Raw genomic sequence first — 17,831 nt, 5'->3', positions numbered from 1 at the left:
ACAGACCAACCATCACACAGACCAAACATCACATGGAACCAACCATCGCACAGACCAACCATCACACAGACCAAACATCACATGGAACCAACCATCGCACAGACCAACCATCACACAGACTAACTGTCACACAGGCCAACCGTCACATAGGCCAACCATCGCACAGATCAACCATCGTACAGACTAATCATCGCACAGACAAACCATCGCACAGACCCAATCATCACACACACCAACCATCAGATAGACCCAGCCATCGCACAGACCAACCAGCACAGAGACCAAACATCACACAGTCCAACCACTGCACTGACCAACCATTGCACAGACCAATCATCGCTCAGACCAACCATCATACTGACCAATCATCGCATCGACCACCCATCATACAGACCAATCAGCGCACAGACCAACGTATAACATAGACCATCCATCGCACAGATCTGTGGTGATTTGGAGGGGGACGTGCAGGTGGCGGTAATCCCATCTACCTGCTGTCCTTATCCTTTGTGATGGAACTTGGTGAGGGATTAGAAGATTCTGTCTGAGGAGCTTTATGGAGCATATCCAGGGGAATATTCCACCCACATCGGGCTGGGGTAATGTATTAGCATGGATTGAGTCTTGATGAACCAACAGAAAGCAGGGAGTTGGGATAAATGTTTCTAGTTGGCAAGATGCAACTGCTGGCTTATTACAGTGTTCAGAACATAGCATCAAATTAATTACAAATGGTATTAATGCAGGGATAGAAATGATTAAAAACCACTTTGGAGTTGACACTAAAATAGGTGGGAAAATAAGTTGTAATGAAATTTATAAGTGAACAGCCTAAATTAGGCAGCTATGAGTTTAAAGTGGATAGGTGTGCGGTTACTCACCTTGTGAGGAGGAACAGAAAGGCAACTGATGCTGTAAATGGAGAGAAACTTCAGAGCACTTTGATGCCGGGGGTCTGGGTGTCTTCATGTCGGAATTGCAGGAAGCTAGCGTGCAGGTACAGGAAAAGGCATTTTGGCATTTATTATGGAAGGATTGCAGGATAAAAGGTGCTGAAGAGGTGCTGAAACTGTACAAGGCATTCGTGAGACTGCACCTGGGCCACTGCGAAACTGAAAGCCATTCCACACACACACCAACCTTTGAGCCACACATGTAACTCCTTGACTTTATATCCCCAGTGTCAGTTTGCCCAGGCTCATGTACACAGTGCTGGATTAGTGGTGCTGGAAGAGCACAGCAGTTCAGGCAGCATCCAACGAGCAGCGAAATCAACGTTTCGGGCAAAAGCCCATCCTGGTGAAGGGCTTTTGCCCGAAACGTTGATTTCGCTGCTCGTTGGATGCTGCCTGAACTGCTGTGCTCTTCCCGCACCACTAATCCAGTATTTGATTTTCAGCATCTGCAGTCATTGTTTTTACCTTCATGTACACAGTGGGCTAAATATCCACTATTGCAGGATCATTGTCTGAAATAGGAGAAGTATTACTTTTAATCTTCAATACATCGACACATACACTTCACTGAAACGTGGAAGGCTGTACATAATGTTAAAATTGTGATGTGAGCAGTGAGAGAATTGAACAGGAGACCAAGTGTTGTGATGCATCACCCTCTTTATTTCACAGTGAGAATACATTCCCAGCAGTTAGAAAAACACAGACAAACACAAACTCAAAGACAATGGCTTCTTCATTGCACACAAGAAGCCTGTGAATGAATGGCCTGTTAACAGGAATCATATTGGAATAGATCATTTCTTCAATCACACATTCAGTCGGTCTTTATGTGAGTGGGAGCTCTCAGTGTGGGTGGGAGATCTGAAGCTGAATTTTATTCTATCATCAGACTCTGGATTCTGATTTCACGTTGGGAATCTTTCTCCATTTTAGGGACCAGTTTGAAGCTGCTTCATTCCTGATTCCCAAAATCTTCCACTTGTCCTTCCTCACCTGGATCCAGCTGTTTTCTGAACCTGCACTGACCTGAGTAAAACTGAACTGGATTGAGAAACAACCTTTCTCCTCATTCCCAGCACAATGTCCAGTGTCTGATCATCAGGAATGGCAGGAAAAGGGAATATTCTACTGTCCACATAAAGGGTGGAATTTTCACCCTGGCCTGGTGTTCCTGACAGTGTCCCCCACTTCCACTCTCTTCCTTCTTGTTGGTTCCAGTACAAATGTAAATTCCTCCAGTGAGACTGGGAACACATTATTCACGTATTTAGAATTCTCTGTGTGTCTGGAAGTTTCTGGTTCCAACTGCAAGACCCTCACCCTCCTCCAGGCTCCAGTCCACATCCCACTTCCTCCTCTCACTGACCCCTCCTGGTCCTGAGCCTCAATGTAAGCTCCCACTCTCCTGCCCCCTCCCCTTATGCTGCAGAGTTCCACAAGTGAAACCTCTGACCCCAGACACCACAGCACAAAGCTGACTGATTCTCATGTGTCACTGACTTTCAGATGAAGGTGGGGCATCATTTCAAAAAGGTCACCACAATGAGTATTGATGGGATACAAATCCATTCCATGTAGGAATACTCCACAGGGCAGGTCCAGCACCGACCCACCTCAGACCCACCCCAGGCTCTGTAATCCCTCCCACTGTCAATGAGCTCTGACCACATCAATGTGAAACATTCTGACCCAACATGACTGAGATTAAACAGAAATATAATCCATCACCAGGACCATCCCTGTCTCAGGCTGTACATGATTCATTCATTTCAAACAAGATTAGAGAAAGTAACATTTAATCCCTGTTTCCCAGTGAAGGACCCAGCTCCCCATCTACAATTGAATTTAACCCTGTGTATGTGTTGGAAGAAGACTTTCAACTGATGTCACCAATGCCCAACAGAGGTGGTTGGTCAGAAATGAATCTGAAACACTGGGCAATAACTTAGATTTGAACAGAAATCCTCACTATAAAGGATATTAAAAGGAACATGATCATCCAGGACAGCTCTGTCAGGGACAGTCAAAGCGACCAGAGCTGGAACCTGATGTCTGGTTAATGTGTGGCTGGAAGACCACATGGTTCCTCCATATGGGGATGAGGGAGTGGGCAGGAACTGGGCAGATGGGATAGAATTTGGGGAAATTTGATGGGAACCAAATGTGGAAAAAATATCCCAGGGCAATGTTTAGAATTGGTGAGTGACTGGAAAATGGTGGCATTCAGAGTGACCTGGATGTCCTTCTATATCAAATACAGAGCGTTAATGGACAGGTTCAGCAAGCTACAGGAGAAAGAAACAGTATCTTATCCTTTATTACAAAGGGAGTGAAGAGCACAAAAATCTCACGTCAGTTGGAGCAGTGGATGACATCAGTAGTTTTACTCTCCGTAACCAAGAGTGAATTACAGTGAGTGCAATGACATCATTGGACAGATGACCCTATCGAGGGACAGTGTGGGAAAGTGGATTTGAAGGAGAAGATCAGCAATGATCTCATTGAATGGTGGATCTTCTTTTTTATGACCCGGGGAAAGACAAGACGGTACAGCCCCCAGGACAGCTGAAAACCATCGTGTGGAGGTGAGAGTGGAGGGAAGTGTGGAGGGTGAATGATGGGCAGGAGGGGGAGGGGCTGTAGTTGGTGGGAGGGTGGGAAGGAGGATGGTCAGAGTGGCAGGTGGGTGAGGGGTTTCAATGGAATGTGTGTGAGGGTGTAGCATGGAGGTGGGTGAGGAAGGTAGAGGACCAGGGGATGGGAGAGGATGGGGCTTGGGGTGGAGGGGTATATTGTCAGGTAAGTGAGAGAAAGCTTGGGGTGTGTAAGGGCTGGGATGGAGTGAGGGAGCAGTTCAGTTCTGCTGACACCATGTCGGAGAGGAATGGGACTGATGGATATGCTGGGGTTGTGAGGTGGATGAGGTGAAGGGGAGGTGTCAGGCCCAGAGTGTTGAGGGATGGGGTGCGGGGCTACCAGATTGGGACGGAGGGTCAGTACCACCTGGGTCACTTTGGGTGGGGTTTCAGGTTAGTGAGGCAGGGGCAGGGTGAGTATTGGGTGGTGATGGGGGAATGCAGTTGGCTGTTAGTCCTAATCCCATTGTCAGGAGCAGGGGGTGTCTGTTCAGGGTCAGCTTTTCAGTCTAGTGGGGTTGGGTTGAATGGGGTGTGAAGGCTGGTGAAAGGGAGGGGCTGTTGTTTTGCTGGTAATGGGGTGGGGGGGAAGGTGTCCCATTCCAACGGGGCTGTGGTCGGGGTGAAGGGGAGTAGTGGGTCAGTGATGAGGGATCTGTAGACTCCTGGGGTTGGTGAGGCTGTGATGGAGTTTCGGCACCAGCTGGGTCATGGGTGTCAGGTGGAGGGGGTTTGTCCAGTCTGACACGGTCATGTCGGGGGTGTTGTCAGGTCGGGGGAATGGGGGAAGTGTATCGTTGACAACGACTGAACCTGATCAGAATTCCAGTGCCAATGAAGTGTAACTTGGATAATTCCATTGATTGGAATCATTGGACTAAACAACCAGTGGGAACAGTGAGTGGAAATGGAGAACTAAATACTCCCTGTTGATGCTATTGTATCTGAATAATTTTGATTGAAGAATAAGTGCTTGTAAAATTACTGACTGCGAGTAAAGGGCAGTGTTTATAAACAGGATACAGGGATTTCTGAGATAGGACATTGGGAATTTGACCAATTCCACCAATGTGGGCACATGTCTGTAATATGTCTAAGGAACAGTCACTGCATTCACTGGAAGTGAGGGAAAAGGGTATATCTTTCTTTAGGTACGGAGACCAGAGTTATGCACAGTAGTCTAGGTTAATGCAACATGTAGTTTGGGGAAGACAAAACAGTTTCAGAATTAAGCACATCTCACTGTTCAAAATGTATAAAGGTAACAGAACCTTATAGAAAGGTTTCATTCCAATTCCTTTTCTAAAGCTATTTGTGTTAGTCCATTTTTCTTATACCAAACGATAATAAATTTCCCATTAAATATTTTCTTGTCTTCTTCTAAGTCTTTCACGAAATCAAGGATAAGTTTTTCATATTGTTTCCCATCAGTTATGTTGGGAATAGTCCTGCAACAGAATTAAGAATATAGACATTTAATTCTCATTCCTCGTGACAAAACCTGTCTGAATCAGAGTAGGTTAGAGGGCAACAGCAACAGGAGTCAGTCTCTCAGCCCATTGAGAACCCTCCATCATTCCGTTCCATCATGATTACAGGAACAGAATCGAAAAGCTCTCAGAATGGACAGTCCCGAGGCCGATAAGGGGATACAGTTTTGGTGAGGAATTCTGAGAGGCGACATAAACTTAATGGCACTGTTCAAAACATTGCATGGCAGAGGGACAGGGAAATCTTGGTGCACTGATCTTTATTGAGAGAGTGAATAGCAAAGCAAACAGGGTCTTGGCTTTATAACAAGATGATTGATTCCTCAATCGAGGAAGTTTTGCTGAACCTCTATGAAATTCTGTTATGACCATTGTGGCCATTGATGATCACATTTTAGGGAATACATGAGTCTCCTTAAGAGGTTGCAGAGCGTTCTCACTAGAATGGTTCCACAAAGGAGGACCATGAAACTTGTAAGGAACAGCAGAAATGAATATGAATGCAATCCGTAACAAACAGAGAAATGTACTGCAAAAGTTCCCACTGGTACAGTAAATATTTGGATAAAACGGCTGTGAGTCCATTACAGACAGCGTTGGATGAATGTATTTTCAGGAATAGAGAAGTGGTCGAGGAGCTGAATGAATATGTTGTGTCTGTTTTCACTGAAGTGGTGGATCCAGTGACTGTGATGCCATTGAATGTCAGTGGGTGATGTTTACCTTCTCTCTTGTTGGAGATGGTCATTGCCTGACAGTTATGTGGTGCAAACCAAATTGGTGCAGTTATGGACAGTGAGGAAGGTTGTCAATGGATACAGCAACAAATGGAGATCACGTGGAAAGATGGGCAATGAAATGGCATGTGGAGGTTAATCCAGACAATTGTGAGATAATGCACTTTGGAAGGTCAAATGGAAGAATTCAAAATAATACAATAAATGGCAAGAATTGATCTGCAGACGGATCTTGGGTCAAGTCCATAGCTCCCTGAAAGTGGCAATGCAAGTAGATAAGTTTGGAGAGAAGGAATAACGGCATGTTATGGTCGCTATTATGGTCGAGTCGTAGAGTCACACAGCATGGGAACAGACTGTTCGGTCCAACCAGTCCATGGTGACCATAATCCCACACTAAACTAGTTCCACCTGCTTGGGCTTGGCCCATGCCCCTCCAAACATTTCTTATTCATGTCCTTATCCAAATCTCAAACACTAGTGGGCATAGGTTTATGGTGAGGGGAGAATGTGCGAGGAGAGGTTTTTATATACAGTGTGGTTGGTGTATAAAATGGAAGATGTAGATACGGGAGTAAAGTTTAGGACGCATTTAAGGGAGCAGAGGGATATAGACCTTGTGCAGGTAGTTCGGAATGGTGTAGAGTTGCATCACGGTCAGCACAGATATGTTGGGCTGAAGGGCCTGTTTCTGTGCTGTACTCTTGTATGTTCTATGTTCTCCATTCTAAATGTCACATCCCACCTGTCAGCCCAATCCCAGATATTGTCCAGGTCTTGCTGAATCTCTGGAGACAGAGGCAGAGTTAGTGATTCATGTTCAGTGTGACTCTTCTTCAGAGATTTATTTGGGCTGGTGTTCCTTAACACCCGAAAGGGACAGAAAAGATATCTCGGGGGGGGGGGGGGGGGGGGGGTCAATTGAGATGAAGAATGAAATGAAACTGGTAACAGAGACAGCTTCGAGACGTCTTCAGTCAGTCCCATTGAAGATGGAGGTGGTTAGTGAGCATGTGCAGGTATGACTCCAACCAGTGGAAATTCTTCCCGGTTCCCATTGATTCCAGGTTTACTGGAACTCCTTAATATCACATTTGTTCAGACACAGCCTCGATGACAAGGGCGGTCTCTCTCACCTCAGCCCTGGAAATCAGCTCCTTTGGAAATGTCTCCTCCCACGATCAACACACAAAGTTAACAACGTGTTCCATCTACAAGATACACTGCAGTATCTCACTGAACCCGGTCCACCATCGACAAGGCACGGGTCAGGAGTGGGATAGACTACACACCACTTGCCTGTATAGGGAAGGCTGGAAAATCCCTCAGATTGTATTGCAACCAATCAGCTTGCTTCTTTGACATCAACATCCAAATCTGTGCTCTCTACTCTCTGGAAGGACTGAGGGCAATGATTACATGAGTACACCACCTCCTGCAAGATCCCCTCCAAACCACACACAACCCTGACTTGAAAATATATCACCGTTCCTTCAGTATCACTGGATCAAAAACCTGGAACTCCCTTTCTGACAGCATTGTGGATGTCCAAGTACCCAAAGGATGGCAGCAGTTCGTGAACTCAGCTCTCCGTTGCCATCTCCAGGGCAGTTTAATTTGGATAAGTCTTCAAGAAGAAAGTGAGGACTGCAGATGCTGGAGATCAGAGCTGAAAATGTGTTGCTGGAAAAGCGCAGCAGGTCAGGCAGTATCCAAGGAACAGGAGAATCGACGTTTCGGGCATAAGCCCTTCTTCAGGAATGAGGAAAGTGTGTCCAGCAGGCTAAGATAAAAGGTAGGGAGGAGGGACTTGGGGGAGGGGTGTTGGGAATGCGATAGGTGGAGGGAGGTCAAAGTGAGGGTGATAGGTCGGAGTGGGGTGGAGGCGGAGAGGTCAGGAAGAAGATTGCAGGTTAGGAAGGTGGTGCTGAGTTCGAGGAATTTGACTGAGACAAGGTGGGGGGAGGGGAAATGAGGAAACTGGAGAAATCTGAGTTCATCCCTTGTGGTTGGAGGGTTCCCAGGCGGAAGATGAGGCGCTCTTCCTCCAACCGTCGTGTTGCCATGGTCTGGCGATGGAGGAGTCCAAGGACCTGCATGTCCTTGGTGGATTGGGAGGGGGAGTTGAAGTGTTGGGCTACGGGGTGGTTGGGTTGGTTGGTCCGGGTGTCCCAGAGGTGTTCTCTGAAACGTTCCGCAAGTAGGCGGCCTGTCTCCCCAATATAGAGGAGGCCACATCAGGTGCAGCGGATGAAATAAATGATGTGTGTGGAGGTGCAGGTGAATTTTTGGCGGATGTGGAAGTGTCCCTTGGGGCCTTGGAGGGAAGTAAGGGGGGAGGTATGGGCGCATGTTTTGCATTTCTTGCGGTTGCAGGGGAAGGTGCCGGGAGTGGATGTTGGGTTGGTGGGGGGTGTGGAACTGACGAGGGAGTCACGGAGGGAGTGGTCTTTTCAGAACGCTGATAGGGGAGGGGAGGGAAATATGTCCCTGGTGGTGGGGTCCGTTTGGAGGTGGCGGAAATGACGGCGGATGATATGCTGTATATGGAGGTTGGTGGGGTGGTAGGTGAGGACCAGTGGGGTTCTGTGCTGGTGGCGGTTGGAGGGGCGGGGCTCAAGGGTGGAGGAGCGGCAAGTGGAAGAGATGCGATGGAGGGCATCGTCGACCACGTCTGGGGGGAAATTGCGGTCCTTAAAGAAGGAGGGCATCTAGGTTGTACGGTTTTGGAACTGGTCCTCCTGGGAGCAGATGCGGCGGAGATGAAGGAATTGGGAATATGGGATGGCGTTTTTACAGGGGGCAGGGTGGGAGGAGGTGTAGTCTAGGTAGCTGTGGGAGTCGGTCGGTTTATAATAAATGTCCGTGTCGATTCGGTCACCCGAGATGGAAATGAAAAGGTCTATGAAGGGGAGGGAGGAGTCTGAGACGGTCCAGGTGAATTTGAGGTTGGGGTGGAAAGTGTTGGTAAAGTGGATGAAATGTTCAAACTTCTCATGGGAGCATGAGGCAGCGCTGATACAGTCATTGATGTAGCGGAGGAAAAGGTGGGGTGTGGTGCCAGTGTAGCTGCAGAAGATGGATTGTTCCACATATCCTACAAAGAGGCAGGCATAACTGGGGCCCATAAGAGTGCCCATGGCTACTCCTTTGGTTTAGAGGAAGTGGGAGGATTGGAAAGAGAAGTTGTTCAGGGTGAGGACCAGTTCAGTCAGTTGAAGGAGGGTGTCGGTGGAAGGGTACTGGTTGGTACGGCGGGAAAGGAAGAAGCGGAGGGCTTTGAGTCCTTCGTGATGGGGGATGGAGGTGTACAGGGACTGGATGTCCATGGTGAAGATAAGGCGTTGGGCCCGGGGAAGCGAAAATCATGGAGGAGGTGGAGGGCATGGGTGGTGTCCCGAACGTAGGTGAGGAGTTCTTGGACTAAGGGGGACAGGACCGTGTTGAGGTATGCAGAGATGAGTTTGGTGGGGCAGGAGCAGGCTGAGACAATGGGTCGACCGGGGCAGTCGGGTTTGTGGATTTTGGGGAGGAGGTAGAAACGGGCGGTGCGGGGTTTTGGGACTATGAGGTTGGAGGCAGTGGATGGGAGATCCCCTGAGGTGATGAGGTTATGGATGGTCTGGGAGATGATGGTTTGGTGGTGGGAGGTTGAACAGTTCATCCACTTTACCAACACTTTCCACCCCGACCTCAAATTCACCTGGACCATCTCAGACTTCTCCCTCCCCTTCTTAGACCTTTCCATTTCTATCTCGGGTGACTGAATCGACACGGACATTTACTATAAACCGACCGACTCCCACAGCTACCTAGACTACACCTCCTTCCACCCTGCCCCCTGTAAAAGTGCCATCCCATTTTCCCAATTCCTTCGTCTCCGCCGCATCTGCTCCCAGGAGGACCAGTTCCAAAACCGTACAACCCAGATGGCCTCCTTCTTCAAGGACCACAATTTCCACCCAGACGTAGTCGACGATGCCCTCCACAGCATCTCTTCCACTTCCCGCTCCACCACCCTTGAGCCCTGCCCCTCCAACCGCCACCAGGACAGAACCCCACTGGTCCTCACCTACCACCCCACCAACCTCCATGTACAGCATATCATCCGCCGTCATTTCCGCCACCTCCAAACGGACCCCACCACCAGGGACATATTTCCCTCTCCTCCCCAATCAGCGTTCCGAAAAGAACACTCCCTTGTCAGGTCCACACCCCCCACCAACCCAACTTTCACTCCCGGCACCTTCCCCTGCAACCGCAAGAAATGCAAAACTTGTGCCCATACCTCCCCCCTTACTTCCCTCCAAGGCCCCAAGGGACACTTCCATATCCGACACAAATTCACCTGCACCTCCACACACATCATCTATTGCATCCGCTGCACCCGATGTGGCCTCCTCTATACTGGGGAGACAGGCTGCCTACTTGCGGAACATTTCAGAGAACAACTCTGGGACACCCGGACCAACCAACCCACCCACCCCGTAGCCCATACTTCAACTCCCCCTCCCAATCCACCAAGGACATGCAGGTCCTTGGACTCCTCCATCGCCAAACCATAGCAACACGACGGCTGGAGGAAGAGCGCCTCATCTTCCGCCTAGGAACCCTCCAACCACAAGGGATGAACTCAGATTTCTCCAGTTTCCTCATTTCCCCTCCCCCCACCTTGTCTCAGTCGAATCCCTCGAACTCAGCACCGCCTTCCCAACCTGCAATCTTCTTCCTGACCTCTCCGCGCCACCCCACTCCGGCCTATCACCCTCACCTTGACCTCCCTCCACCTATCACATTCCCAACGCCCCACCCCAAGTCCCTCCTCCCTACCTTTTATCTTAGCCTGCTGGACACACTTTCCTCATTCCTGAAGATGTGCTTATGCCCGAAACGTCGATTCTCATGTTCCTTGGATGCTGCCTGACCTGCTGTGCTTTTCCAGCAACACATTTTCAGCTAATTTGGATAAGTGCAAAGTATTGCATTTTGGTAAAACAAGCAAAAGCAAGACTTATGCAATTAAAAGTAGGGTCTTTCATGATGTTGGAGAACAGGGAGACCCAATGGTTCAGATACATAATTCTTTGAAGTTTGCATCAAATGTAGTCAGAGTGGTTAAGAAGGCGTTGAGCACACTTGCCTTCATTGCTCAGATGTTTGAGTATCAGAGTTGGGACACTGTGTTGAGGTTTTACAGGAGATTGGTGAGGCCTCTTCTGGAGTAATGTGTCCAGTTCTGGTCACTCTGTTATTGGCTGGATATTATTAAAGCTGGAGAGAAGTTTCAGAAGAGATTTCCGAGGATGTTTCCAGGAATGAAGGGTTTGAGCAAAAAGGAGAGGTTGGACGGGCTGGGACGTCTTTCACTGGAGCAGAGGAGGTTGAATGGTGACCTTACAGAGGTTTATAAAATCGTGAGGGATATAAATATGGTGAATGGCAGGTGTCTCTTCCCTTGATTGGGGAATTAAGACAAGGGGGAAATATATTGAAGGTGAAAGGAGAAAGATTTTAAAAAGACATGAGGAGCAACTTTTCTGCTCAGATGAGTTTGTGTGTGGAATAAACATCCAAAGAAAGTGGTGAATATGGGTACAGGCACAATGTTTAAGGGGCATTTGGATAAGGACATGAATAAGAAATGTTTGGAGGGATATGGGCCAAGCCCAAGCAGGTGGAACGAGTTCAGTGTGGGATTATGGTCAGTATGGACTGGTTGGACCGAACAGTCTGTTCCCGTGCTGTGTGACTCTATGACTCAACCATAATAGCGTCAATAGGAATGGGAACATTGTGGGAAAATTTCATTGAAGTGGATAATCTGCCATTACCTAGAAGGGTGAAGCTGACTAAAGGGACTGTTCAAAGACCCTTTGTTCAAATGAAGTGTAAGTGTTCTGTGAAAAATGTGAACCATCCTGCAGATGAAAATTTCAGAATCCAGGAGCCAGCTCTGTGTGAACTGGAGTAATGTGAATGTGGAGGACTGGCTCTGTTCTCAGGAGGTGGAGCTGCAGATTGTGAGATATGAGCCACTCCACAACACCATTCATATTGACCAATGTCCCAGTGTGACTGGATGGACCTGTTAATCTCAGTCTTACCCAGACTGGAATGATGGTGACATAAAGAAACATCAATCACAATATTTCAGCATCAAAACTCACCTCACAAAGAACCGACCCAAAGAGAACGATCTTTGTTTAATTGTTTGATCTGTAGGTGTGGGCGGACTGTTAATTTCAGGAACGGTGGTCACACCTACATTAAATCTCTGTGGAAATGTTCCATTTACCAAGCGTCCAACAAGAAACCAAGGTGCAGTGATAGGAACTATTGTTTCTGTAGATAGAGAAAAACCCTGTTCACTGCATTTTACTCGGTGATCATTTGTGGTGTCACTGACAGTGAGTCAGAGGTTACAGGTGAGGGGTCAGGGTGACATTGCTGAAGTGGGGCAGACACTGATGTGACAGATTGAATAATAGCCTCACAGAGTGACACAGCGCTGGGGGAGGGGACTCCTGTGCTGGCTGTTTGGTTGATGTAGCCAACTCATTACACTGACCTGCTCTCTTTCCAAACATCCACATCTTTTCCCTCATTATGTAGATGTTCATCTTTGAATGCTGTGATTGAAGTTGCTTCCTGCACTATTCCAGGCAGTGAATTCCACATCATACAGGAACACACGTGGACACAAACATACAAACAGAGAGCAGGAGAAGGCCATTCAACCTCTCACACCTGAACCACTGAACCCACAGCATTTCCTTCTCTTTTGCAAATTTTTAATTGGGTTTCTTCCTTGCGATCCTAAATGTTAATTGAGAAGCTTCAGGCACAATCTCCTAAATATTGAGCACTGTGTCTTTGACTGTGTTGTACTCTGCAGTTCTACTCCGCTTGTCCCTCTGACAATCTGACACACACAGTCAGAGCTGTACCTGCCAAAACACACTGTCCTGTTCAGGTCCAGACCTCTCGAAGCCACATCCTCTGTTCAACAACCTTTTCAGATGAGGCACAAGACCTTTTGACTCCATTGTCAGTAAATGTAAGGATTCTGTGTAGATTCTTGGTTTAAGGAAATCCCTGATTGGAACCAGAATCATCCTCCAAGCTCCTCCCTCCTTCTTTCTTCATTTTCCCACTGAAGCTTTTCTTTCCCTCCTCCAGTTCTCAGAGTTCCCGGGTTCCTTAGAATTCAAGTTTTCTTTCTTTCAGATTCCTTGGTTTCACCTTGCCTCCATTTTAATTTTTCTGACCTTTTCCTCCCATTCTATTTCAACTTTCTCTGAATTCTCTTTCCCTTATTTCTGTTCTTCTCCAAACTGAAGGCCTGTCATTTCTATCTCTAGCTGTGTTACTTTCACCTGTGACATCATGCTTTCATTTTCCTTTCTTCAACTGGGGGACGTCATGCTCCCATGGTATTATTGCTCAGGTATTAATCCAGAGAGCTCGGTAATGTCCTGGGGACGTCAGTTCAGATCCTGTCAGGGTAGAATTTGAGTTCAAAGGTGAACAAAAATCTGGAATTAAGTATCCGCTGATAGCCATGTAACCATTGTTGGGGATAAAACACCATTCTGGTTCAGTAACACCCCTTTGGAGACAGAAACTGCTGCCTTTGCCTGGACTGGTCTATATGGGACACCAAACCCACAGAAAAGTGGTTGACTTTTAACAGCCGTCGAGATAGGGAGGGATGGGTAATAAAGACTGGCATAGCCAGCAATGCCAACACCCCAGGAATGAATGAAACGCATTCTCATTGTTGGATTATTACTTGAACAATCTCATCTGCATGAGATTCTACTTTGCATTGTACCTTCCATTTATCTGATAATTCCCTAGTTTTAATTTTGATCAAATAACCCACTGTTATTACTTTAACTCCCACAAAGCTGTCAGCAACATTAATATGTGCAACAAACATCACCACAATGCTGCTGTTTTAGGTCCCGAACCACTGCCAAGTTGTGACTTTAAAACGAAAGATACAGATCTTTCTTAAATGCAGTAATTTAAAACATTCTGCCCAGAAATCCAAATATGATGATCCCAGCTGATGGTAATACTGCCCAAATCAGATCCCAGATGGGACTGTGGCTGGATCGATCATATTGTGAATTGTTCTTAGTTCAGAGAGAGACCAGTCACAAAAACCACAAGCACTCAAACTTGCAGATTGCTTTGAACAATAAAGCAGACAATGTTTATAAGAAGTGAAAATAAAACAGATTGAAGTTAATTATTTTCATAGATCGTACATTTAAAGATTTCAAAACATACCCCAAAAGTATTTCTATTACAAAAACACCTTTGTCATTCTCTATCATCCCCTACAGAGCTTCAGCAAACTTTAGTTTCTCTTTCTGTCTTGAGCAACTGTTTTACACATCTGCCATCAGTGAAGAACACTGCAGAAAATCCCCAAATAGAAGCTAAATCATAAGACCATAAACCAATCCCATTTTTTCCCAAATGACAGGGGTTTTGGCCCATCAACAAAATCCATCCTTGATCTTCCAAACGAGAGCACAATACACATCTGTTTCCCCTGTTCACTCATAAATGTTTCCCAATGTGACCAAACACCCATTTGTGCAGAAATTGAATTCGATGCTGAAAGGGGAGAATGTGCTGAGCTATGAGGAGAAAGTGGAGAAGTGGCATTTTGTGAATGGCCCTTCAGAGAGCTGGCACAGGCATGGTGGGCTGAATGGCCTCTTACAATGCAGTAAACAGGATTTCCCTCTGCTCGATTTCCCCAGAGTGAAATAGATCACATTGTGAGAAGCAGAACAAAGACACTACGTTTTAAACTCTGGTTCACAACAGTTGTTTCAAGAAAGAATTAGACCTTCCCGAAATAATCGATTTGGAGTGTTCACAATGCTGAGATTATTTTCGTCATCTTTAGAAGGAGAGCCCAGAGACCACAAGGAGACTGTTCACAAGACAAATACCGTACCAACAGGACAGCAGTATAGGTTTGGACAGTGTCCAAGCCATCAGAGCTGGAAAGAGGACTTCAGCTGTTTTAATTGCCTTAAAATATTCAACGTTAAAGAGAAGTCAGTGAGTGAGGCTGTTTGTGGGTCTTTGGGAGAGATGGAGGGAATCGCAGATGGTGAATGTGCAGTATGTCACCTTCCACAAGGACTCCAACAGTGGGCTTCATGTCTGGCAGGGAGCCTTCATTTGTGTGAGGACAATTCAGCAATCATGGCTGAAGTCAGACAGTGAGATTGAAATCCCACTCCCACCACAAGAGGGAAACCTTCCCAGATTCTGGGACCATAAAGCCAAGTATCAAAAGAGGGTGACACTTTGACTAAATAGCAGCATGTGACCAAGGGATCCCCAGGGATTGACAATTGCGGAATGTTTTGTCAATGTGTTGTCAATGTAGAAAGTATTAAGCAAGAAATGTGAAAGAGTAAACAGTCACTATATTCTGTTGTGACTATGATGGGATATCAGATATACCTTCAGCATTGCCAAAACGTGAATACTTGAACAGTTTGTCCAGACCGAGCTCCAATACTTGCTCCAAATCCGTTCCATGAACCTCTGTCTCAACCCATTGTACGTTTACATATGTCACCTCATCATAATTCTGAAATGAGAGTAAAACATGTCACTGTATGGTATAAACTGAACTCCCACCAAAGTACATCAATGCTGAGAGAACTGTCCCAAGTGTCCAGGTGTGGAAGAGCCTTCATGTTCTGGACAGACTGAGTCTGAAACAGAGTTTGGAGTTTTTAATGGGATTCCTGACAGCAGCACTTCCTGATTCATTCCCTTTCTCGCTCACTCTCTCATATTTCGTGTTGTCCTGTATGACTCACCTTGCTCCTTCCCTTTGGGTTATCAATAGCAACATTGAGATAATGTTATTGAAATGCTTCTACATTGAGCCAATGTTAATGCCCACATGTCCTGGTATTGTACATCTCTCTGTATGTTTTAACGCATTATTTAAACAGAGAAATTCTTTGAGGTATGAGGAATGATCACCAAATGGGATTTATCACAAGGATATTAATCCAGAGACCCAGGTCATGTTCTGGGGACCTGGAGTGAACCCCACCAGGGCAGATGATAGAATTTGAATTCATTGAAACAAATATGTGGAATTAAGGGGCTATCCAGGGTTGGAGTTGAGGAGATTCCACTCACAACCAGCCTTGGCCTCTTCCACATTGAACACAGAGACCTTCAGCCTGTGATCAGCTGCCTTTCAGAAACAGGGTTAGATTGAGTGAAGACAGGAGCAGTAGGAGAGCTCCCTGACTCTACAGTCCTTGTGTTGTCCCCCACCATCCCCCTGTCTGTGAGCAGACTGACCCCTCCCTTCACCTGCTGCTGGAGATGGAAGCCCTGATATTCTTCTTACTGCACAAGCTGGCAGTGGGAGCCAGGCAGGGGATGGCAGCTCATGTAGAAAGTGTTAATGAGGCCCGAGGAGTAATTTCAGTCCAGTCTCATGGTTCAGGGTTGGGATGTGCACTGTCGATGCACTGCAGGTTAGGGACGAAAAACAACATGGAATAATTTCCACTGGTACAAACATGACAGAACAGAGGAAACTCTCAGCTATACTGACCGTGTCCTGGATGACTTGATCTGGCCCGACACAATCAATACCCTCACAGAGTTCGATCACCTCCAGCTCTGGGTCCTGTGCAGCAATTTGATGCCCAAAGAGGACAGACACAGTTAAGAAGATTCTCAGCATCTTGGTGTTCTCTCAGATCACTGGTGAACGCACTGACTGACTCTCAGCACCTTCAGGTGGATCTGCAGTTTGAGCACAGAGTTACACTCGTTATATACTCTTTGATGAAGATGGTTTTGAATACAGCTTATCCTTAGGTAGGAACGTCATGGTGGAGGAACATTCCAGCTGATTTTTTATGGAAATTTCCCTTAGCTCTGACATTACAATGGATTCAGAAATCCTTAACTCTCTGTGTGCTGGCTCCTAGGAACACTGAACACTTGGGAAAGCTGTTTTTGTAATTGCTACCAGCTCACATGGTCAGGGTTGTCATTCTTCCTGGTTTGGGAATCCACTGGATTGGAAGATTGATTTCCCAGTCACTGGTGATGAGGAGAAAACAATTTCCCCTTTGGGGTTCAGTTTTGTACATCTTCATTTCCTGGGTTTCCTGCAGCTTTCCCTGCAGTCAGTTTGAACACGGGGGCTATTCTGCTCCCTGACCATGGACAGACCACCGTTTACTCACAGTAGCAGGGTAAGGCCGGTGGGATGTTCACTGTCCAATGATTGGAGCATCTCATAAAGATCCTGTTTGTGTCTTTCCCTCCTTCCCTGAGATATCCTGAGACTGGCTGAATGATTCCCACCCCCCCCCCCCCCCCCCTTCAAAACTACTCCCACTGATATCCAACTCCTGACACAGCCTGTCACTGGGGTACACTTCCCCTGGCACTGTTTATCACTGCATTAGTGTTCACATGGCAATGACTCTGGTGGGGTCACTCTTTCACTGACTCTGTCTCTCACTGGATCAGCATTTTCCTGGTACTGGCTCGCATTGGATCACCATTTCCCTGATATGGAATGTCACTGGATCACTGTTGTCCTGGCACTGACTGTCACTGGGTCACCACTGCCTTGGTATTTACTCTCCACTGTTTCCTGATTCGGGCAAATGGCCTAATTATGATCTTAATTCATATGTTTGTAAAACATTGTTTACAAGTAATCAAGGGCTACAGGGAAAAGGCAGGAGGATGGTGTTGAGAAACTTATCAGCCTGATGGAATAGCAGAGTATACTCAATGGGCCGAATGGCCAAATTCTGCTCCAATGCATCATGGACTTACAATTTAATTCCTTGGAAGAAGGGGTAGAATGTGTTGTATCTGTACTGGCTGGTGACCCGAAAGATAGTTGGAAAAGCAAATGAGGTGGAAGTCATGGCCACGTGAATGCAGCTGGAAAATTCAGTGATGGAGAAACAGAAC

At 46.7% G+C, this 17,831-nt stretch overlaps 1 protein-coding gene across 1 annotated transcript in view; it reads right to left on the bottom strand.

The window, feature by feature from the left end:
• The window catches only part of LOC140454059 (uncharacterized), a 31,328-nt gene extending 14,679 nt beyond the window's left edge, over positions 1-16,649 (bottom strand). The window contains exons 1-4 of the mRNA XM_072549020.1: positions 16,444-16,649; positions 15,321-15,450; positions 11,990-12,164; positions 4,933-5,043 (exon numbers count right to left, since the gene is read on the bottom strand). Of these exons, the coding sequence (XP_072405121.1) occupies positions 4,933-5,043; positions 11,990-12,164; positions 15,321-15,450; positions 16,444-16,575 (548 nt within the window). The 5' untranslated portion in view covers positions 16,576-16,649. The remainder of the gene's footprint in view (positions 1-4,932; positions 5,044-11,989; positions 12,165-15,320; positions 15,451-16,443) is intronic.
• Positions 16,650-17,831: the final 1,182 nt, after the last annotated feature.

This window comes from Chiloscyllium punctatum, chromosome 3 (assembly GCF_047496795.1).
Source record: "Chiloscyllium punctatum isolate Juve2018m chromosome 3, sChiPun1.3, whole genome shotgun sequence".
Classification (NCBI taxonomy): Eukaryota; Metazoa; Chordata; class Chondrichthyes; order Orectolobiformes; family Hemiscylliidae; genus Chiloscyllium; species Chiloscyllium punctatum.
The sequence above is the reverse complement of the archived record's forward strand: the minus strand, read 5'-3'. Positions and strand labels throughout refer to the sequence as shown.